The sequence below is a fragment of the Carcharodon carcharias genome, chromosome 12, assembly GCF_017639515.1.
Source record: "Carcharodon carcharias isolate sCarCar2 chromosome 12, sCarCar2.pri, whole genome shotgun sequence".
Lineage (NCBI taxonomy): Eukaryota > Metazoa > Chordata > Chondrichthyes > Lamniformes > Lamnidae > Carcharodon > Carcharodon carcharias.
In genome coordinates this window covers 2,648,874-2,671,387 of record NC_054478.1, presented here as the reverse complement: position 1 = coordinate 2,671,387, position 22,514 = coordinate 2,648,874, and the positions used below count along the sequence as shown (strand labels likewise).

The window sequence follows — 22,514 nt, the reverse complement described above, 5'->3', positions numbered from 1 at the left end:
CTCTCGCTGTAATGAGGGTGTAGCAGTGTCCCATCCGATATCCATCCCTTACCACCTCCACTCAAACAGATTGCCTGATCATTGATTTGTTGCTGTTTCCACTGCTCGCTCTCTTCAAATTACTCATCACACTTGCTGCATTTGAGTAACTGCGTTTTAAAAGTAACTGGATCAAATAGAAAACACCTTGGAAACTCCTCAACTTGAAAACTGCAATAGAAGTGGAAGACCCTCCTCCGTTAAAGTGCGATAGAAAACTCTAGAATATGAAATAACAGCTGAGTTTGAGAGAACAAAGTGCCGGGGCTATAGAGTGTTTCAGAGAAGGTGTTACAACAGCTCCAGTGAGAATCAGAGGGGAAAGGGGAGAGGTTCGAGGTGGGAGAGAATGAGGCTGCAGACAGTGTCTTCTTACTCTGTCTCTGTGTCCTTTCTGTAGGGAAAATTACCTTGTGCTGGACATCTATTTTGAAGCTTTAAATTATGAAACAATTGAGCAGAAGAAAGCCTACGATGTGGCAGGATTGTTGGGTGAGTGGTTGGATATTAATTATACGATTGGGACAAATTAAACAACAAGATAGAAGATTGATGTGTAGTGACCAAGGGCACAGTGTAAAAACACTACCTGACTGGCATGCAGGGAATGTAGATCAAACCTCATCAGTGGCAGAGAGAGAAAAAGAGAGTGAGATTGGTGAAATAGAGAGAGCGAGAGAAACACTGAGAGGGAGAGATACCAGTAGAGTGAGAGAAACAGGGAGTGAGAAAGAAACAATGGGAATGATAGAAAAAGAGTAAGAGAGAGACTGGAGAAAAGATGTGAGTGAGAGAAACAGTGACAGTGAGAGAAACAGTGAGAGAGATAAATGGAGTAAGAGTGAGACAGGAGAAACAGTGAGAGGGAGAGTTAGAGAAACAGTGAGAGTGAGAGAAACAGAGTAAGAGTGAGACTGGATAAACAGCGAGTATGAGATTCAAAGAAACAGTGAGAGGGTGAGGGGCAGCGAAAGTGAGAGAAACAGTGAGAGAGAGAGAAACAGCGAGAGTGAGAGAAACGTCGAGAGTGGGAGAAAGAGCGAGAGTGAGAGGAACAGCGAGAGTGAGAGAAGCAGTGAGAGTGAGAGAAGCAGTGAGAGTGAGAGAAACAGTGAGAGTGAGAGTGGGAGAAACAGTGAGAGCGAGAGAAAAAGTGAGAGTGAGAGAAATAGTGAGAAGGAGAGAAACAGTGAGATTGAGAGAAACAGTGAGAGTGAGAGAAACAGTGAGATTGAGAGAAACAGTGAGAGTGAGAGAAACAGTCAGAGTGAGAGAAACAGTCAGAGTGAGAGAAACAGTAAGAGTGAGAGAAACAGTGAGAGTGGGAGAAACAGTGATAGTGGGAGAAACAGTGAGAGTGCGACGAACAGCGAGAGTGGGAGAAAGAGCAGGAGAGAGAGAACCAGAAAGATTGAGAGAAACAGTGAGATTGAGAGAAGCAGGGAGAGTGAGAGAAACAGTGAGAGAGAGAGAAACAGCGAGAGTGAGAGAAACGTCGAGAGTGGGAGAAAGAGCGAGAGTGAGAGGAACAGCAAGAGTGAGAGAAACAGCTAGAGTGAGTGAAACAGTGAGGGTCAGAGAAACAGTGAGAGTGGGAGAAACATTGAGAGTGAGAGAAACAGTGAGAGTGAGAGAAGCAGTGAGAGTGAGAGAAGCAGTGAGAGTGAGAGAAACAGTGAGAGTGAGAGAAATAGTGAGATGCAACGAAACAGTGAGATTGAGAGAAACATTGAGAGTGAGAGAAACAGTGAGAGTGGGAGAAACAGTGAGAATGGGAGAAACAGTGAGAGTGGGTGAAACAGTGAGAGTGGGAGAAACAGTGAGAGTGAGAGAAAAATTAGAGTGACAGAAACAGTGTGAGTGAGAGAAGCAGTGAGAGTGGGAGAAACAGTGAGAGTGAGAGAAACAGTGAGAGTGAGAGTGGGAGAAACAGTAAAAGCGAGAGAAACAGTGATAGTGGGAGAAACAGCAAGAGTGAGAGGAACAGTGAGAGTCAGAGAAACAGTGAGAGAGAGAGAAGCAGTGAGAGTGAGAGAAGCAATGAGAGTGAGAGAAACAGTGAGAGTGAGAGAATCAGTAAGAGTGAGAGTGGTAGAAACAGTGAGAGCGAGAGAAACAGTGAGAGTGAGAGAAATCGTGAGATGGAGAGAAACAGTGAGATTGAGAGAAACAGCAAGTTTGAGAGAAACAGTGAGAGTGGGCGAAATAGTGAGAGTGGGAGAAACAGTGAGAGTGAGAGAAAAAGTGAAATTGAGAGAAACAGTGATAGTGGGAGAAACAGCAAGAGTGAGAGGAACAGTGAGAGTAAGAGAAACAGCGAGAGTGAGAGAAACAGTGAGAGTGAGAGAAACAGTGAGAGTGAGAGTGGGAGAAACAGTGAAAGCGAGAGAAACAGTGAGAGTGAGAGAAATAGTGAGAGTGAGAGAAATAGTGATAGTGGGAGAAATAGTGAGAGTGGGAGAAACAGTGAAATTGAGAGAAACAGTGATAGTGGGAGAAACAGCAAGAGTGAGAGGATCAGTGAGAGTCAGAGAAACAGTGAGAGTGAGAGAAGCAGTGAGAGTGAGAGAAGCAATGAGAGTGAGAGAAACAGTGAGAGTGAGAGAAACAGTGAGAGTGAGAGAAGCGGTGAGAGTGGGAGAAGCAGTGAGAGTGAGAGAAACAGCAAGAGTGAGAGAAACAGTGAGAGTGGGAGAAACAGCAAGATTGAGAGAAAGAGTAAGAGTGAGAGAAACAGTTAGAGTGAGAGAAGCAGTGAGAGTGAGAGAAACAGTGAGAGTGAGAGAAACAGTGAGATGAAGATAAACAGTGAGAGTGAGAGAAGCAGTGAGAGTGAAAGAAGCAGTGAGAGTGAGAGAAACAGTGAGAGTGAGAGAAACAGTGAGAGTGAGAGAAACAGTGAGAGTGAGAGAAATAGTGAGATGAAGATAAACAGTGAGATTGAGAGAAACATTGAGAGTGAGAGAAACAGTGAGAGTGGGAGAAATAGTGAGAGTGGGAGAACAGTGAGAGTGAGAGAAACAGTGAAATTGAGAGAAACAGTGATAGTGGGAGAAACAGCAAGAGTGAGAGGAACAGTGAGAGTGAGAGAAACAGTGAGAGTGGGAGAAACAGCAAGAGTGAGAGAAACAGTAAGAGTGAGAGAAACAGTGAGAGTGGGAGAAACAGCAAGAGTGAGAGAAAGAGTAAGAGTGAGAGAAACAGTGAGAGTGGGAGAAACAGTGAGAGTGCGAGGAACAGCGAGAGCAAGAGAAACGGCGAGTGTGGGAGAACCAGCTAGAGTGAGAGAAACAGTGAGAGTGAGAGAAACAGTGAGAGTGGGAGAAACTGAGAGTGAGAGAAATGGTGAGAGTGAGAGAAATGGTGAGAGCGAGAGAAACAGCGAGAGTGAGAGAAACAGCGAGAGTGAGAGAAACAGCGAGAGTGAGAGAAAAAGTGATAGTGGGAGAAACAGCAATAGTGAGAGAAACAGTAAGAGTGAGAGAAACAGTGAGAGTGGGAGAAACAGCAAGATTGAGAGAAAGAGTAAGAGTGAGAGAAACAGCGAGAGTGAGAGAAGCAGTGAGAGTGAAAGAAGCAGTGAGAGTGAGAGAAGCAGTGAGAGTGAGAGAAACAGTGAGAGTGAGAGAAACAGTGAGAGTGAGAGAAACAGTGAGAGTGAGAGAAATAGTGAGATTGAGAGAAACATTGAGAGTGAGAGAAACAGTGAGAGTGAGAGAAACAGTGAGAGTGAGAGAAACAGTGAGAGTGAGAGAAACAGTGAGAGTGAGAGAAATAGTGAGATTGAGAGAAACATTGAGAGTGAGAAACAGTGAGAGTGGGAGAAATAGTGAGAGTGGGAGAACAGTGAGAGTGAGAGAAACAGTGAAATTGAGAGAAACAGTGATAGTGGGAGAAACAGCAAGAGTGAGAGGAACAGTGAGAGTGAGAGAAACAGTGAGAGTGGGAGAAACAGTAAGAGTGAGAGAAACAGTGAGAGTGGGAGAAACAGCAAGAGTGAGAGAAAGAGTAAGAGTGAGAGAAACAGTGAGAGTGGGAGAAACAGTGTGAGTGCGAGGAACAGCGAGAGCAAGAGAAACGGCGAGAGTGGGAGAACCAGCTATAGTGAGAGAAACAGTGAGCGTGAGAGAAACAGTGAGAGTGGGAGAAACTGAGAGTGAGAGAAATGGTGAGAGTGAGAGAAACAGCGAGAGTGAGAGAAAAAGTGATAGTGGGAGAAACAGCAATAGTGAGAGAAACAGTAAGAGTGAGAGAAACAGTGATAGTGGGAGAAATAGTGAGAGTGGGAGAAACAGCAAGATTGAGAGAAAGAGTAAGAGTGAGAGAAGCAGTGAGAGTGAGAGAAGCAGTGAGAGTGAGAGAAGCAGTGAGAGTGAAAGAAGCAGTGAGAGTGAGAGAAGCAGTGAGAGTGAGAGAAACAGTGAGAGTGAGAGAAAAAGTGAAAGTGAGAGAAACAGTGAGAGTGAGAGAAACAGTGAAAGTGAGAGAAATAGTGAGATGAAGATAAACAGTGAGATTGAGAGAAACATTGAGAGTGAGAGAAACAGTGAGAGTGGGAGAAATAGTGAGAGTGGGAGAACAGTGAGAGTGAGAGAAACAGTGAAATTGAGAGAAACAGTGATAGTGGGAGAAACAGCAAGAGTGAGAGGAACAGTGAGAGTGAGAGAAACAGTGAGAGTGGGAGAAACAGCAAGAGTGAGAGAAACAGTAAGAGTGAGAGAAACAGTGAGAGTGGGAGAAACAGCAAGAGTAAGAGAAAGAGTAAGAATGAGAGAAACAGTGAGAGTGGGAGAAACAGTGAGAGTGGGAGAAACAGCAAGAGTGAGAGAAACAGTAAGAGTGAGAGAAACAGTGAGAGTGGGAGAAACAGCAAGAGTAAGAGAAAGAGTAAGAATGAGAGAAACAGTGAGAGTGGGAGAAACAGTGAGAGTGCGAGGAACAGCGAGCGCAAGAGAAACAGTGAGAGTGGGAGAACCAGCTAGAGTGAGAGAAACAGTGAGAGTGAGAGAAACAGTGAGAGTGGGAGAAACTGAGAGTTAGAGAAATGGTGAGAGTGAGAGAAACAGCGAGAGTGAGAGAAAAAGTGATAGTGGGAGAAACAGCAATAGTGAGAGAAACAGTAAGAGTGAGAGAAACAGTGATAGTGGGAGAAACAGCAAGAGTGAGAGAAACAGTAAGAGTGAGAGAAACAGCGAGAGTGGGAGAAACAGTGATAGTGGGAGAAACGTTGAGTGTGCGAGGAACAGCGAGAGTGGGAAAAAGAGCGGGAGAGAGAGAACCAGTGAGATTGAGAGAACCAGTGAGATTGAGAGAAGCAGGGAGAGAGAGAGAAACAGCGAGAGTGAGAGAAACGGCGAGAGTGGGAGAAAAAGCGAGAGTGAGAGAAACAGCGAGAGTGAGATAAACAGCTAGAGTGAGAGAAACAGTGAGAGTTAGAGAAACAGTGAGAGTGAGAGAATCAGTGAGTGAGAGAAGCAATGAGAGTGAGAAAAAGTGAGAGTGAGAGAAACTGTGAGAGTGAGAGTGGTAGAAACAGTGAGAGCGAGAGAAACAGTGAGAGTGAGAGAAATAGTGAAATGGAGAGAAACAGTGAGACTGAGAGAAACAGCAAGAGTGAGAGAAACAGTGAGAGTGGGCGAAATAGTGAGAGTGGGCGAAATAGTGAGAGTGGGAGAAACAGTGAAATTGAGAGAAACAGTGATAGTGGGAGAAACAGCAAGAGTGAGAGAAACAGTGAGAGTGAGAGAAACAGTGAGAGAGGGAGAAACAGTGAGAGTGGGTGAAACAGTGAGAGTGAGAGAAATAGTGAAATTAAGAGAAACCAATGAGATAGAGAGAACCAGTGAGATAGGGAGAACCAGTGAGAGTGAGAGAACCAGTGAGAGAGAGAGAAACAGAGAGAGTGAGAGAAACGGCGAGAATAGGAGAAACAGCTAGAGTGAGAGAAACAGTGAGAGCGAGAGTGGTAGAAACAGTGAGAGCGAGAGAAACAGTGAGAGTGAGAGAAATCGTGAGAAGGAGAGAAACAGTGAGATTGAGAGAAACAGCAAGAGTGAGAGAAACAGTGAGAGTGGGCGAAATAGTGAGAGTGGGAGAAACAGTGAGAGTGAGAGAAACAGTGAAATTGAGAGAAACAGTGATAGTGGGAGAAACAGCAAGAGTGAGAGGAACAATGAGAGTGGGAGAAACAGTGAGAGTGGGTGAAACAGTGAGAGTGAGAGAAATAGTGAAATTAAGAGAAACCAGTGAGATAGAGAGAACCAGTGAGATAGGGAGAACCAGTGAGATAGAGAGAACCAGTGAGAGTGAGAGAACCAGTGAGAGAGAGAGAAACAGAGAGAGTGAGAGTGGGAGAAACAGCAAGAGTGAGAGAAACAGTGAGAGTGGGAGAAACAGTGATAGTGAGAGAAATAGTGATAGTGGGAGAAACAGTGAGAGTGGGAGAAAGAGCGCGAAAGAGAGAACCAGTGAGATTGAGAGAACCAGTGAGATTGAGAGAAGCAGGGAGAGTGAGAGAAACAGTGAGATTGAAAGAGACGGTGAAAGTGAGAGAAACGGCGAGAGTGGGTGAAAGTGCGAGAGTGAGAGAAACAGTGAGAGTGAGAGAAACAGTGAGAGTGAGAGAGACATTGAGAGTGGGAGAAACAGTGAGAGTGAGAGAAACAGTGAGAGTGAGAGAAACAGTGAGTGAGAGAAGCAGTGAGAGTGAGAGAAGCAGTGAGAGTAAGAGTGGGAGAAACAGTGAGAGTGAGAGAAACAGTGAGTGAGAGAAACAGTGAGTGAGAGAAGCAGTGAGAGTGAGAGAAACAGTGAGTGAGAGAAACAGTGAGTGAGAGAAGCAGTGAGAGTGAGAGAAACAGTGAGAGTAAGAGTGGGAGAAACAGTGAGAGTGGGAGAAACAGTGAGAGTGAGAGAAACAGTGAGAGTGAGAGTGGGAGAAATAGTGAGATGGAGAGAAACAGTGAGATTGAGAGAAACAGTTATAGTGGGAGAAACAGAAAGAGTGCGAGAATCAGTGAGAATGAAAGAAACAGTGAGAGTGGGAGAAATAGTGGGAGTGGGAGAAACAGTGAGAGTGAGAGAAACAGTGAAATTGAGAGATACATTGATAGAGGGAGAAACAGCAAGAGTGAGAGGAACACTGAGAGTGAGAGAAATAGTGAGAGTGAGAAAAACAGTGAGGGTGAGAGAAGCAGTGAGAGTGAGAGAAGCAGTGAGAGTGAGAGAAGCAGTGAGAGTGAGAGAAGCAGTGAGAGTGAGAGAAAAAATGAGAGTGAGAGAAACAGTGAGAGCGAGAGAAACAGTGAGAGCGAGGGAAACAGTGAGAGTGAGAGAAATAGTGAGATGTAGACAAACAGTGAGATTGAGAGAAACAGTGAGAGCGAGGGAAACAGTGAGAGTGGGAGAAATAGTGAGAGTGGGAGAAACAGTGAGAGTGAGAGAAAGAGTAAGAGTGAGAGAAGCAGTGAGAGTGAGAGAAAAAATGAGAGTGAGAGAAACAGTGAGAGTGAGGGTGGGAGAAACAGTGAGAGTGAGAGAAACAGAGAGAGTGAGAGAAAAAGTGATAGTAGGAGAAACAGCAAGAGTGAGAGAAACGGTAAGAGTGAGAGAAACAGTGAGAGTGAGAGAAACAGCAAGAGTGAGAGAAACAGTAAGAGTGAGAGAATCAGTGAGATGAGAGAAACAGTGAGAGTGAGAGTGGGAGAAACTGCGAGAGTGAGAGAAACAGCAAGAGTGAGAGAAACAGCGAGAGTGAAAGAAACGGCAAGAGTGGGAGAAAGAGCGAGAGTGAGAGAAACAGCAAGAGTGAGAGAAACAGTAAGAGTGAGAGAATCAGTGAGATGAGAGAAACAGTGAGAGTGAGAGTGGGAGAAAAAGTGAGAGTGAGAGAAACAGCAAGAGTGAGAGAAACAGCGAGAGTGAAAGAAACGGCAAGAGTGGGAGAAACAGCGAGAGTGAGAGAAACAGCAAGAGTGAGAGAAACAGTGATAGTGGGAGAAACAGTGAGATGGAGAGAAACAGTGAGATTGAGAGAAAAACTGATAGTGGGAGAAAGAGTGAGAGTGGGAGAAACAGTGAAAGTGAGAGAAACAGTGAGGGTGAGAGAAACAGTGAGAGTGGGAGAAACAGTGAGATGGAGAGAAACAGTGAGATTGAGAGAAAAAGTGATAGTGGGAGAAAGAGTGAGAGTGGGAGAAACAGTGAAAGTGAGAGAAACAGTGAGGGTGAGAGAAACAGTGAGGGTGAGAGAAACAGTGAGGGTCAGAGAAACAGTGAGAGTGAGAGAAACAGTGAGATGGAGAGAAACAGTGAGATTGAGAGAAAAAGTGATAGTGGGAGAAAGAGTGATAGTGGGAGAAAAAGTGAGACTGAGAGAAACAGTGAGAGTGGGAGAAACAGTGAGTGTGAGAGAAGCAGTGAGAGTGAGAGAAGCAGTGAGAGTGAGACAAGCAGCGAGAGTGAGAGAAGCAGTGAGAGTGAGAGAAGCAGTGAGAGTGAGAGAAGCAGTGAAAGTGAGAGAAAAAGTGAGAGCGAGAGAAACATTGAGAGCGAGAGAAAGAGTGAGAGTGAGAGAACCACTGAGATGGAGAGAAACAGTGAGATTGAGAGAAACAGTGAGAGTGAGAGTGGGAGAAACAGTGAGAGTGAGAGAAACAGTGAGAGTGAGAGAAACAGTGAGATTGAGAGAAACAGTGATAGTGGGAGAAAGAGTGAGAGTGGGAGAAAAGGTGAGAGTGGGAGAAACAGTGAGCGTGAGAGAAACAGTGAGAGTGAGAGAAGCAGTGAGAGTGAGAGAAACAGTGAGATGGAGATACAGTGATAGTGGGAGAAACATCAAGAGTGAGAGAAACAGTGAGAGTGGGAGAAACAGTGAGAGTGGGTGAAACAGTGAGAGTGAGAGAAATAGTGAAATTAAGAGAAACCAGTGAGATAGAGAGAACCAGTGAGATAGGGAGAACCAGTGAGATAGAGAGAACCAGTGAGAGTGAGAGAACCAGTGAGAGAGAGAGAAACAGAGAGAGTGAGAGTGGGAGAAACAGCAAGAGTGAGAGAAACAGTGAGAGTGGGAGAAACAGTGATAGTGAGAGAAATAGTGATAGTGGGAGAAACAGTGAGAGTGGGAGAAAGAGCGCGAAAGAGAGAACCAGTGAGATTGAGAGAACCAGTGAGATTGAGAGAAGCAGGGAGAGTGAGAGAAACAGTGAGATTGAAAGAGACGGTGAAAGTGAGAGAAACGGCGAGAGTGGGTGAAAGTGCGAGAGTGAGAGAAACAGCTAGGGTGAGAGAAACAGTGAGAGTGAGAGAAACAGTGAGAGTGAGAGAGACATTGAGAGTGGGAGAAACAGTGAGAGTGAGAGAAACAGTGAGAGTGAGAGAAACAGTGAGTGAGAGAAGCAGTGAGAGTGAGAGAAGCAGTGAGAGTAAGAGTGGGAGAAACAGTGAGAGTGAGAGAAACAGTGAGTGAGAGAAACAGTGAGTGAGAGAAGCAGTGAGAGTGAGAGAAACAGTGAGAGTAAGAGTGGGAGAAACAGTGAGAGTGAGAGAAACAGTGAGAGTGAGAGTGGGAGAAATAGTGAGATGGAGAGAAACAGTGAGATTGAGAGAAACAGTTATAGTGGGAGAAACAGAAAGAGTGCGAGAATCAGTGAGAATGAAAGAAACAGTGAGAGTGGGAGAAATAGTGGGAGTGGGAGAAACAGTGAGAGTGAGAGAAACAGTGAAATTGAGAGATACATTGATAGAGGGAGAAACAGCAAGAGTGAGAGGAACACTGAGAGTGAGAGAAATAGTGAGAGTGAGAAAAACAGTGAGGGTGAGAGAAGCAGTGAGAGTGAGAGAAGCAGTGAGAGTGAGAGAAGCAGTGAGAGTGAGAGAAGCAGTGAGAGTGAGAGAAGCAGTGAGAGTGAGAGAAAAAATGAGAGTGAGAGAAACAGTGAGAGCGAGAGAAACAGTGAGAGCGAGGGAAACAGTGAGAGTGAGAGAAATAGTGAGATGTAGACAAACAGTGAGATTGAGAGAAACAGTGAGAGCGAGGGAAACAGTGAGAGTGGGAGAAATAGTGAGAGTGGGAGAAACAGTGAGAGTGAGAGAAAGAGTAAGAGTGAGAGAAGCAGTGAGAGTGAGAGAAAAAATGAGAGTGAGAGAAACAGTGAGAGTGAGGGTGGGAGAAACAGTGAGAGTGAGAGAAACAGTGAGAGTGAGAGAAAAAGTGATAGTAGGAGAAACAGCAAGAGTGAGAGAAACGGTAAGAGTGAGAGAAACAGTGAGAGTGAGAGAAACAGCAAGAGTGAGAGAAACAGTAAGAGTGAGAGAATCAGTGAGATGAGAGAAACAGTGAGAGTGAGAGTGGGAGAAACTGCGAGAGTGAGAGAAACAGCAAGAGTGAGAGAAACAGCGAGAGTGAAAGAAACGGCAAGAGTGGGAGAAAGAGCGAGAGTGAGAGAAACAGCAAGAGTGAGAGAAACAGTAAGAGTGAGAGAATCAGTGAGATGAGAGAAACAGTGAGAGTGAGAGTGGGAGAAAAAGTGAGAGTGAGAGAAACAGCAAGAGTGAGAGAAAGAGCGAGAGTGAAAGAAACGGCAAGAGTGGGAGAAAGAGCGAGAGTGAGAGAAACAGTGATAGTGGGAGAAACAGTGAGATGGAGAGAAACAGTGAGATTGAGAGAAAAACTGATAGTGGGAGAAAGAGTGAGAGTGGGAGAAACAGTGAAAGTGAGAGAAACAGTGAGGGTGAGAGAAACAGTGAGGGTCAGAGAAACAGTGAGAGTGAGAGAAACAGTGAGATGGAGAGAAACAGTGAGATTGAGAGAAAAAGTGATAGTGGGAGAAAGAGTGATAGTGGGAGAAAAAGTGAGACTGAGAGAAACAGTGAGAGTGGGAGAAACAGTGAGCGTGAGAGAAGCAGTGAGAGTGAGAGAAGCAGTGAGAGTGAGACAAGCAGCGAGAGTGAGAGAAGCAGTGAGAGTGAGAGAAGCAGTGAGAGTGAGAGAAGCAGTGAAAGTGAGAGAAAAAGTGAGAGTGAGAGAAACATTGAGAGCGAGAGAAAGAGTGAGAGTGAGAGAACCACTGAGATGCAGAGAAACAGTGAGATTGAGAGAAACAGTGAGAGTGAGAGTGGGAGAAACAGTGAGAGTGAGAGAAACAGTGAGAGTGAGAGAAACAGTGAGATGGAGAGAAACAGTGAGATTGAGAGAAACAGTGATAGTGGGAGAAAGAGTGAGAGTGGGAGAAAAGGTGAGAGTGGGAGAAACAGTGAGATGGAGAGAAACAGTGAGAGTGAGAGAAGCAGTGAGAGTGAGAGAAACAGTGAGATGGAGATACAGTGATAGTGGGAGAAACATCAAGAGTGAGAGAAACAGTGAGAGTGAGAGTGGGAGAAACAGCGAGAGTGAGAGAAACGGCGAAAGTGGGAGAAAGAGTGAGAGTGAGAGAAACAGCGAGATTGAGAGAAAAAGTGAAAGTGAGAGAAACAGTGAGATTGAGAGAAAAAGTGAAAGTGAGAGAAACAGTGAGATTGAGAGAAACAGTGAGAGTGAGAGAAACAGTGAGAGTGAGAGAAAAAATGAGAGTGAGAGAAACAGTGGTAGTGAGAGAAACACTGATAGTGGGAGAAACAGTGAAAGTGGGAGAAACAGTGAGATGGAGAGAAACAGTGAGAGTGAGAGAAGCAGTGAGAGTGGGAGAAAAATTGAGAGTGAGAGAAACAGTGAGAGTGAGAGTAGGGGAAACAGTGAGAGCGAGAGAAACAGTGAGAGCGAGAGTAACAGTGAGATGGAGAGAAACTGAGATTGAGAGAAACAGTGATAGTGGGAGAAAGAGTGAGATTGAGAGAAACAGTTAGAGTGAGAGAAACAGTGAGATGGAGAGTAACGGTGAGATTGACAGAAGCAGTGATAGTGGGAGAAACAGCAAGAGTGAGAGAAACAATGAGAGTGAGAGAAACAGTGAGAGTGGGAGAAAAAATGAGAGTGGGAGAAAAATTGAGAGTGGGAGAAACATTGAGAGTGAGAGAAACAGTGAGAGTGAGAGAAGCAGTGAGAGTGAGAGAAGCAGTGAGAGTGAGAGAAGCAGTGAGAGTGAGAGAAACAGTGAGAGTGAGAGAAAAAATGAGAGTGAGAGAAACAGTGAGAGCAAGAGAAACAGTGATAGTGGGAGAAACAGTGAGATGGAGAGAAACAGTGAAAATGGGAGAAACAGTGAGAGTGGGAAAAAAAGTGAGAGTGAGAGAAACAGTGAGAGTGAGAGAAACAGTGAGAGTGAGAGAAGCAGTGAGAGTGAGAGAAGCAGTGAGAGTGAGAGAAACAGTGAGAGTGGGAGAAATAGTGAGAGCGAGAGAAACAGTGAGAGCGAGAGAAACAGTGAGATTGAGAGAACCAGTGAGATAGAGAGAATCAGTGAGAGTGATAGAAACAGTGAGAGTGAGAGAAACAGTGTGAGTGAGAGAAGCAGTGAGAGTGAGAGAAAAAGTGAGAATGAGAGAAACGGCGAGAGTGAGAGAAACAGTGAGAGTGAGAGAAAAAATGAGAGTGAGAGAAACAGTGAGAGCAAGAGAAACAGTGATAGTGGGAGAAACAGTGAGATGGAGAGAAACAGTGAAAATGGGAGAAACAGTGAGAGTGGGAAAAAAAGTGAGAGTGAGAGAAACGGTGAAAGTGGGAGAAAATGTGAGAGTGGGAGAAACAGTGAAAATGAGAGAAACAGTGAGAGTGAGAGAAACAGTGAGAGTGAGAGAAACAGTGAGAGTGAGAGAAAAAATGAGAGTGAGAGAAACAGTGAGAGCAAGAGAAACAGTGATAGTGGGAGAAACAGTGAGATGGAGAGAAACAGTGAAAATGGGAGAAACAGTGAGAGTGGGAAAAAAAGTGAGAGTGAGAGAAACAGTGAGAGTGAGAGAAACAGTGAGAGTGAGAGAAGCAGTGAGAGTGAGAGAAGCAGTGAGAGTGAGAGAAACAGTGAGAGTGGGAGAAATAGTGAGAGCGAGAGAAACAGTGAGAGCGAGAGAAACAGTGAGATTGAGAGAACCAGTGAGATAGAGAGAATCAGTGAGAGTGATAGAAACAGTGAGAGTGAGAGAAACAGTGTGAGTGAGAGAAGCAGTGAGAGTGAGAGAAAAAGTGAGAATGAGAGAAACGGCGAGAGTGAGAGAAACGGCGAGAGTGGGAGAAAGAGCGAGAGTGAGAGGAACAGCGAGAGTGGGAAGAAACAGCGAGAGTGAGAGAAACAGTGAGACTGGGAGAAACAGTAAGAGTGGGAGAAACAGTGAGAGTGAGAGAAACAGTGAGAGTGAGAGAGGTAAAAACAGTGAGAGCGAGAGAAACAGTGAGAGTGAGAGAAACAGTGAGAGTGAGAGAAACAGTGAGAGTGAGAGTGAGAGAAGCAGTGAGAGTGAGAGAGGGAAAAATAGTGAGAGTGAGAGAAACAGTGAGAGTGAGAGTGAGAGAAACAGTGAGAGTGAGAGAGGGAAAAACAGTGAGAGCGAGAGAAACACTGAGAGCAAGAGAAACACTGAGAGTAAGAGAAACAGTGAGATGGAGAGAAACAGTGAGATTGAGAGAAACTTTGATAGTTGGAGAAACATAAAGAGTGAGAGAAGCAGTGAGAGTGAGAGAAACAGTGAAACTGGGAGAATCAGTGAGCGTGAGAGAAACAGTGAAATTGAGAGAAACCAGTGAGATTTAGAGAACCAGTGAGAGTGAGAGAAACAGTGAGAGTGAGAGAAATAGTGAAATTGAGAGAAACCAGTGAGATTTAGAGAAACAGCGAGATTGAGAGAAACAGCGAGAGTGAGAGAAACGGCGAGAGTGGGAGAAACAGCGAGAGTGAGAGAAACAGCGAGAGTGAGAGAAACAGCGAGAGTGAGAGAAACAGCGAGAGTGAGAGAAACAGCGAGAGTGAGAGAAACATCGAGAGTGAGAGAAACAGTGAGACTGGGAGAAAAGGTAAGAGTGGGAGAAACAGTGAGAGTGAGAAAAACAGTGAGAGTGAAAGAAACAGTGAGAGTGAGAGTGAGAGAAACAGTGAGAGTGAGAGTGGGAAAAACAGTGAGAGCGAGAGAAACAGTTAGAGTGAGAGAAACACTGAGATGGAGAGAAACAGTGAGAATGAGAGAAACAGTGATAGTGGGAGAAACAGTGAGAGTGGGAGAAAAAGTGTGAGTGGGAGAAACAGTGAGCATGAGAGAAACAGTGAAATTGAGAGAAACCAGTGAGATAGAGAGAACCAGTGAGACTGAGAGAAACAGTGAGAGTGAGAGAAACAGTGAGAGAGAGAGAAAGAGCGAGAGTGGGAGAAAGAGCGAGAGTGGGAGAAAGAGCAAGAGTAAGAGAAAAAGAGAGAGTGAGAGAAACAGCGAGAGTGAGAGAAACATCTAGAGTGAGAGAAACGGTGAGACTGGGAGAAACAGTAAGAGTGGGAGAAACCGTGAGAGTGAGAGAAACAGTGAGACTGAGAGAAACAGTGAGAAACAGAGTGAGAGAAACAGTGAGAGTGAGAGTGGGAAAAACAGTGAGAACGGGAGAAACAGTTAGAGTGAGAGAAACAGTGAGATGGAGAGTAACAGTGAGATTGAGAGAAACAGTGATAGTGGGAGAAAAAGTTAGCGTGAGAGAAACAGTAACAGTGAGAGAAGCAGTGAGAGTGAGAGTGGGAGAAACAGTGAGAGTGAGAGAAACAGTAAGAGCAAGAGTGGGAGAAACAGCAAGAGTGAGAGAAACAGTGAGAGTGGGAGAAACAGTGATAGTCGGAGAAACAATGAGAGTGCGAGGAACAGCGAGAGTGGGAGAAAGAGCACGAGATAGAGAACCAGTGAAATTGAGAGAACCATTGAGATTGACAGAAGCAAGGAGAGTGAGAGAAATAGTGAGAGAGAGAGAAACAGCGAGAGTGGGAGAAAGAGCAAAAGTGAGAGAAACAGCGAGAGTGAGACAAAGAGCGAGCTGAGAGAAACAGTGAGAGTGGGAGAAACAGTGAGAGTGAGAGAAACAGTTAGAGTGAGAGAAACACTGAGATGGAGAGAAACAGTGAGAATGAGAGAAACAGTGATAGTGGGAGAAACAGTGAGAGTGGGAGAAAAAGTGAGAGTGGGAGAAACAGTGAGAGTGAGAGAAACAGTAAGAGCAAGAGTGGGAGAAACAGCGAGAGTGAGAGAAACGGCGAGAGTGGGAGAAAGAGCAAAAGTGAGAGAAACAGTGAGAGTGAGACAAAGAGCGAGCTGAGAGAAACAGTGAGAGTGGGAGAAACAGTGAGAGTGAGAGAAACAGTGAAAGTGAGAGAAACAGTGAGAGTGAGAGAAACAGAGTGAGAGAAACAGTGAGAGTGAGAGAAACAGAGTGAGAGAAACAGTGAGAGTGAGAGAAACAGTGAGAGTGAGAGAAACAGAGTGAGAGAAACAGTGAGAGTGAGAGAAACAGAGTGAGAGAAACAGTGAGAGTGAGAGAAACAGTGAGAGTGAGAGAAACAGTGTGAGAGAAACAGTGAAAGTGAGAGAAACAGTGAGAGTGAGAGAAACAGAGTGAGAGAAACAGTGAGAGTGAGAGAAACAGAGTGAGAGAAACAGTGAGAGTGAGAGAAACAGTGAGAGTGAGAGAAACAGTGAGAGTGAGAGAAACAGTGAGAGTGAGAGAAACAAGGAGATGGAGAGAAACAAGGAGATGGAGAGAAACAAGGGGATGGAGAGAAACAGTGATAGTGGGAGAGACAGCAAGAGTGAGAGAAACAGTGAGAGTGAGAGAAACAGTGAGAGTGGGAGAAACAGTGAGCGTGAGAGAAACAGTGAGAATGAGAGAAACAGTGAGAGTGGGAGAAACAGTAAGCATGAGAGAAACAGTGAAATTGAGAGAAACAGTGATATTGGGAGAGACAGTGAGAGTGAGAGGAACAACGAGAGTGGGAAAAAGAGCGCGAGAGAGAGAACCAGTGAGATTGAGAGAACCAGTGAAATTGAGAGAACCAGTGAGATTGAGAGAAGCAGGGAGAGTGGGAGAAAAAGTGAGAGTGAGAGAAACAGTTAGAGTGAGAGAAACAGTGAGATGGACAGAAACAGTGAGATTGAGAGAAACAGTGATAGTGGGAGAAACAGCAAGAGTGAGAGAAACAGTGAGATGGGGAGAAGCATGGAGAGTGAGAGAAACAGCGAGAGTGGGAGAAAGAGTGAGATTACGAGAAACAGCGAGAGTGAGAGAAACAGCTAGAGTGAAAGAAACAGTGGGAGTGAGAGAAACAGTGAGAGTGAGAGAAACAGTGAAAGTGAGAGAAACAGTGAGGGTGAGAGAAACAGTGAGAGTGAGAGAAACAGTGAGATGGAGAGAAACAGTGAGATTGAGAAAAAAAGTGATAGTGGGAGAAAGAGTGAGAGTGGGAGAAAAAATGAGAGTGGGAGAAACATTGAGAGTGGGAGAAACATTGAGAGTGAGAGAAACAGTGAGAGTGAGAGAAGCAGTGAGAGTGAGAGAAGCAGTGAGAGTGAGAGAAGCAGTGAGAGTGGGAGAAACAGCAAGAGTGAGAGAAACAGTGAGAGTGGGAGAAACAGTGATAGTCAGAGAAACAATGAGAGTGCAAGGAACACCGAGAGTGGGAGAAAGAGCTCGAGATAGAGAACCAGTGAAATTGAGAGAACCAGTGAGATTGACAGAAGCAAGAAGAGTGAGAGAAATAGTAAGAGAGAGAGAAACAGCGAGAGTGAGAGAAACGGCGAGAGTGGGAGAAAGAGCGAAAGTGAGAGAAACAGTGAGAGTGAGACAAAGAGCGAGAGTGAGAGAAACAGTGAGAGTGGGAGAAACAGTGAGAGTGAGAGAAACAGTGAGAGTGAGAGAAACAGTGAAAGTGACAGAAACAGTGAGAGTGAGAGAAACAGTGAGAGTGAGAGAAACAGTGAGAGTGAGAGAAACAGTGAGAGTAAGAGAAACAGTGAGAGTGAGAGAAACAGTGAAAGTGACAGAAACAGTGAGAGTGAGAGAAACAGTGAGAGTGAGAGAAACAGTGAGAGTAAGAGAAACAGTGAGAGTGAGAGAAACACTGAGATGGAGAGAAACAAGGAGATGGAGAGAAACAGTGATATTGGGAGAGACAGCAAGAGTGAGAGAAACAGTGAGAGTGAGAGAAACAGTGAGAATGAGAGAAACAATGAGAGTGGGAGAAACAGTGAGTGTGAGAGAAACAGTGAAATTGAGAGAAACAGTAACATTGGGAGAGGCAGTGAGAGTGAGAGGAACAACGAGAGTGGGAGAAAGAGCGCGAGAGAGAGAACCAGTGAGATTGAGAGAACCAGTGAGATTGAGAGAAGCAGGGAGAGTGAGAGAAACAGTGAGATTGAAAGAAACAGCGAGAGTGGGAGAAACAGTGAGAGTGAGAGAAACAGCGAGAGTGGGAGAAAAAGTGAGAGTGAGAGGAACAGTTAGAGTGAGAGAAACAGTGAGATGGACAGAAACAGTGAGATTGAGAGAAACAGTGATAGTGGGAGAAACAGCAAGAGTGAGAGAAACAGTGAGATGGAGAGAAGCAGGGAGAGTGAGAGAAACAGTGAGAGTGGGAGAAAGAGTGAGAGTCAGAGAAACAATGAGAGTGCGAGGAACAGCCAGAGTGGGAGAAAGAGCTCGAGATAGAGAACCAGTGAAATTGAGAGAACCAGTGAGATTGACAGAAGCAAGAAGAGTGAGAGAAATAGTAAGAGAGAGAGAAACAGCGAGAGTGAGAGAAACAGCAAGAGTGAGAGAAACAGCTAGAGTGAAAGAAACAGTGAGTGTGAAAGAAACAGTGAGAGTGAGAGTAACTGTGAAAATGAGAGAAACAGTGAAAGTGAGAGAAACAGTGAGGGTGAGAGAAACAGTGAGAGTGAGAGAAACAGTGAGAGTGAGAGAAACAGTGAGATTGAGAGAAAAAGTGATAGTGGGAGAAAGAGTGAGAGTGGGAGAAATAATGAGAGTGGGAGAAACATTGAGAGTGGGAGAAACATTGAGAGTGAGAGAAACAGTGAGAGTGAGAGAAGCAGTGAGAGTGAGAGAAGCAGTGAGAGTGAGAGAAGAAGTGAGAGTGTTAGAAAAAGTGAGATTGAGAGAAAAAGTGAGAGTGAGAGAAAAAGTGAGAGTGTTAGAAAAAGTGAGATTGAGAGAAAAAGTGAGAGTGAGAGAAAAAGTGAGAGTGAGCGAAATATTGAGAGCGAGAGAAAAAGTGAGAGTGAGAGAACCAGTGAGATGTAGAGAAACAGTGAGATTGAGAGAAACAGTGAAAGTGGGAGAAACGGTGTAAGTGGGAGAAAAAGTGTGAGTGGGAGAAACAGTGAGAGTGGGAGAAACAGTGAGAGTGGGAGACACAGTGAGCGTGAGAGAAACAGTGAAAGTGAGAGAAACAGTGAAAGTGGGAGAAAATGTGAGAGTGGGAGAAACAGTGAAAGTGAGAGAAACAGTGAGAGTGGGAGAAACAGCAAGAGTGAGAGAAACGGCGAAAGTGGGAGAAAGAGCGAGAGTGAGAGAAACAGCTAGAGTGAGAGAAACAGCTAGAGTGAGAGAAACAGCTAGAGTGAGAGAAACAGCTAGAGTGAGTGAAACATTGAGAGTGAGAGAAACAGTGAGAGTGAGAGAAAAAATGAGAGTGAGAGAAACAGTGATAGTGGGAGAAACAGTGAGATAGAGAGAAACAGTGATAGTGGGAGAAACAGTGAGAGTGGGAAAAAAAGTGAGAGAGAAACAGTGAGAGTGAGAGAAACAGTGAGAGTGAGAGAAACAGTGAGAGTGAGAGAAGCAGTGAGAGTGAGAGAACATGTGAGAGTGAGAGAAACAGTGAGAGTGGGAGAAATAGTGAGAGCGAGAGAAACAGTGAGAGCGAGAGAAACAGTGAGTTTGAGAGAACCAGTGAGATAGAGAGAATCAGTGAGAGTGATAGAAACAGTGAGAGTGAGAGAAGCAGTGAGAGTGAGAGAAAAAGTGAGAATGAGAGAAACGGCGAGAGTGAGAGAAAGTGCGAGAGTGAGAGGAACAGCGAAAGTGGGAAGAAACAGCGAGAGTGAGAGAAACAGTGAGACTGGGAGAAACAGTAAGAGTGGGAGAAACAGTGAGAGTGGGAGAAACAGTGAGAGTGAGAGAAACAGTGAGAGTGAGAGAGGGAAAAACAGTGAGAGCGAGAGAAACAGTGAGAGTGAGAGAAACGGCGAGAGTGAGAGAAACAGTGAGAGTGAGAGCGGGAAAAACAGTGAGAGCGAGAGAAACAGTGAGAGTGAGAGAAACAGTGAGAGTGAGAGAAACAGTGAGAGTGAGAGTGAGAGAAACAGTGAGAGTGAGAGAGGGAAAAACAGTGAGAGCGAGAAAAACAGTGAGAGCAAGAGAAACACTGAGAGTAAGAGAAACATTGAGATGGAGAGAAACAGTGAGATTGAGAGAAAATTTGATAGTTGGAGAAACATAAAGAGTGAGAGAAACAGTGAGAGTGAGAGAAACAGTGAAACTGGGAGAATCAGTGAGCGTGAGAGAAACAGTGAGAGTGAGAGAAACAGCGAGATTGAGAGAAACAGCGAGAGTGAGAGAAACAGTGAGAGTGAGAGAAACAGCGAGAGTGGGAGAAACAGCGAGAGTGAGAGAAACAGCGAGAGTGAGAGAAACAGTGAGACTGAGAGAAAAGGTAAGAGTGGGAGAAACAGTGAGAGTGAGAAAAACAGTGAGAGTGAGAGAAACAGTGAGAGTGAGAGTGAGAGAAACAGTTAGAGTGAGAGTGGGAAAAACAGTGAGAGCGAGAGAAACATTTAGAGTGAGAGAAACAGTGATAGTGAGAGAAACAGTGATAGTGGGAGAAACAGTGAGAGTGGGAGAAAAAGTGAGAGTGGGAGAAACAGTGAGCATGAGAGAAACAGTGAAATTGAGAGAAACCAGTGAGATAGAGAGAACCAGTGAGACTGAGAGAAACAGTGAGAGTGAGAGAAACAGTGAGATTGAGAGAAACAGCGAGAGTGAGAGAAACGGCGAGAGTGGGAGAAAGAGCGAGAGTGGGAGAAAGAGCGAGAGTGGGAGAAAGAGTGAGAGTAAGAGAAAAAGAGAGAGTGAGAGAAACAGCGAGAGTGAGAGAAACATCAAGTGTGAGAGAAACAGTGAGGCTGGGAGAAACAGTAAGAGTGGGAGAAACCGTGAGAGTGAGAGAAACAGTGCGACTGAGAGAAACAGTGAGAGTCAAAGTGAGAGAAACAGTGAGAGTGAGAGTGGGAAAAACAGTGAGAACGAGAGAAACAGTTAGAGTGAGAGAAACAGTGAGATGGAGAGTAACAGTGAGATTGAGAGAAACAGTGATAGTGGGAGAAACAGCAAGAGTGAGAGAAACAATGAGAGTGAGAGAAACAGTGAGAGTGGGAGAAAAGGTTAGCGTGAGAGAAACAGTAACAGTGAGAGAAGCAGTGAGAGTGAGAGTGGGAGAAACAGTGAGAGTGAGAGAAACAGTGAGAGCAAGAGTGGGAGAAACAGCAAGAGTGAGAGAAACAGTGAGAGTGGGAGAAACAGTGATAGTCGGAGAAACAATGAGAGTGCGAGGAACAGCCAGAGTGGGAGAAAGAGCACGAGATAGAGAACCAGTGAAATTGAGAGAACCATTGAGATTAACAGAAGCAAGGAGAGTGAGAGAAATATTGAGCGAGAGAGAAACAGCGAGAGTGAGAGAAACGGCGAGAGTGGGAGAAAGAGCGAAAGTGAGAGAAACAGTGAGAGTGAGACAAAGAGCGAGCTGAGAGAAACAGTGAGAGTGGGAGAAACAGTGAGAGTGAGAGTGAGAGAAACAGTGAGAGTGAGAGAGGGAAAAACAGTGAGAACGAGAGAAACAGTGAGAGCAAGAGAAACACTGAGAGTAAGAGAAACATTGAGATGGAGAGAAACAGTGAGATTGAGAGAAAATTTGATAGTTGGAGAAACATAAAGAGTGAGAGAAACAGTGAGAGTGAGAGAAACAGTGAAACTGGGAGAATCAGTGAGCTTGAGTGAAACAGTGAAATTGAGAGAAACCAGTGAGATTTAGAGAACCAGTGAGAGTGAGAGAAACAGTGAGAGTGAGAGAAACAGCGAGATTGAGAGAAACAGTGAGAGTGAGAGAAACACTGAGATGGAGAGAAACAAGGAGTTGGAGAGAAACAGTGATAGTGGGAGAGACAGCAAGAGTGAGAGAAACAGTGAGAGTGAGAGAAACATCTAGAGTGAGAGAATCAGTGAGACTGGGAGAAACAGTAAGAGTGGGAGAAACAGTGAGAGTGAGAGTGAGAGAAACAGTGAGAGTGAGAGTGGGAAAAACAGTGAGAACGAGAGAAACAGTTAGAGTGAGAGAAACAGTGAGATGGAGAGTAACAGTGAGATTGAGAGAAACAGTGATAGTGGGAGAAACAGCAAGAGTGAGAGAAACAATGAGAGTGAGAGAAACAATGAGAGTGAGAGAAACAGTGAGAGTGAGAGAAAAAGTGAAGGTGAGAGAAACAGTAACAGTGAGAGAAGCAGTGAGAGTGACAGTGGGCGAAACAGTGAGAGCGAGAGAAACAGTGAGAGCGAGATTGGGAGAAACAGCAAGAGTGAGAGAAACAGTGAGAGTGGGAGAAACAGTGATAGTCAGAGAAACAATGAGAGTGCAAGGAACAGCGAGAGTGGGAGAAAGAGCTCGAGAGAGAGAACCAGTGAAATTGAGAGAACCAGTGAGATTGACAGAAGCAAGGAGAGTGAGAGAAATAGTGAGAGAGAGAGAAACAGCGAGAGTGAGAGAAACGGCGAGAGTGGGAGAAAGAGCGAACGTGAGAGAAACAGCGAGAGTGAGACAAAGAGCGAGAGTGAGAGAAACAGTGAGAGTGGGAGAAACAGTGAGAGTGAGAGAAACAGTGAAAGTGAGAGAAACAGTGAGAGTAAGAGAAACAGAGTGAGAGAAACAGTGAGTGTAAGAGAAACAGTGAGAGTGAGAGAAACACTGAGATGGAGAGAAACAGTGAGATTGGGAGAAACAGTGAGAGTAAGAGAAACAGTGAGAGTGAGAGAAACAGTGAGAGTGAGAGGAACACTGAGATGGAGAGAAACAAGGAGATGGAGAGAAACAGTGATAGTGGGAGAGACAGCAAGAGTGAGAGAAACAGTGAGAATGAGAGAAACAGTGAGAGTCAGAGAAACAGTGAGCGTGAGAGATACAGTGAAATTGAGAGAAACAGTGATATTGGGAGAGACAGTGAGAGTCAGAGGAACAACGAGAGTGGGAGAAAGAGCATGAGAGAGAGAACCAGTGAGATTGAGAGAACCAGTGAGATTGAGAGAAGCAGGGAGAGTGAGAGAAATAGTGAGAGAGAGAGAGAAACAGTGAGAGTGGGAGAAATAGCGAGAGTGGGAGAAAAAGTGAAAGTGAGAGAAACAGTGAGAGTGAGAGAAACAATGAGATTGGGAGAAACAGCGAGATTGGGATAAACAGTGAGAGTGAGAGAAAAAGTGAGATTGGGAGAAACAATGAGAGTGAGAGAAATAGCGAGAGTGGGAGAAAGAGCGAGAG

General features: G+C 44.9%; 1 protein-coding gene across 1 annotated transcript in view; it reads left to right on the top strand.

Moving 5' to 3' along the window:
- The window catches only part of asic4a (acid-sensing (proton-gated) ion channel family member 4a), a 754,228-nt gene that overhangs the window by 597,916 nt on the left and 133,798 nt on the right, over positions 1-22,514 (top strand). Inside the window, exon 12 of the mRNA XM_041201177.1 lies at positions 440-531. Coding sequence (XP_041057111.1) covers positions 440-531 — 92 coding nt within the window. The remainder of the gene's footprint in view (positions 1-439; positions 532-22,514) is intronic.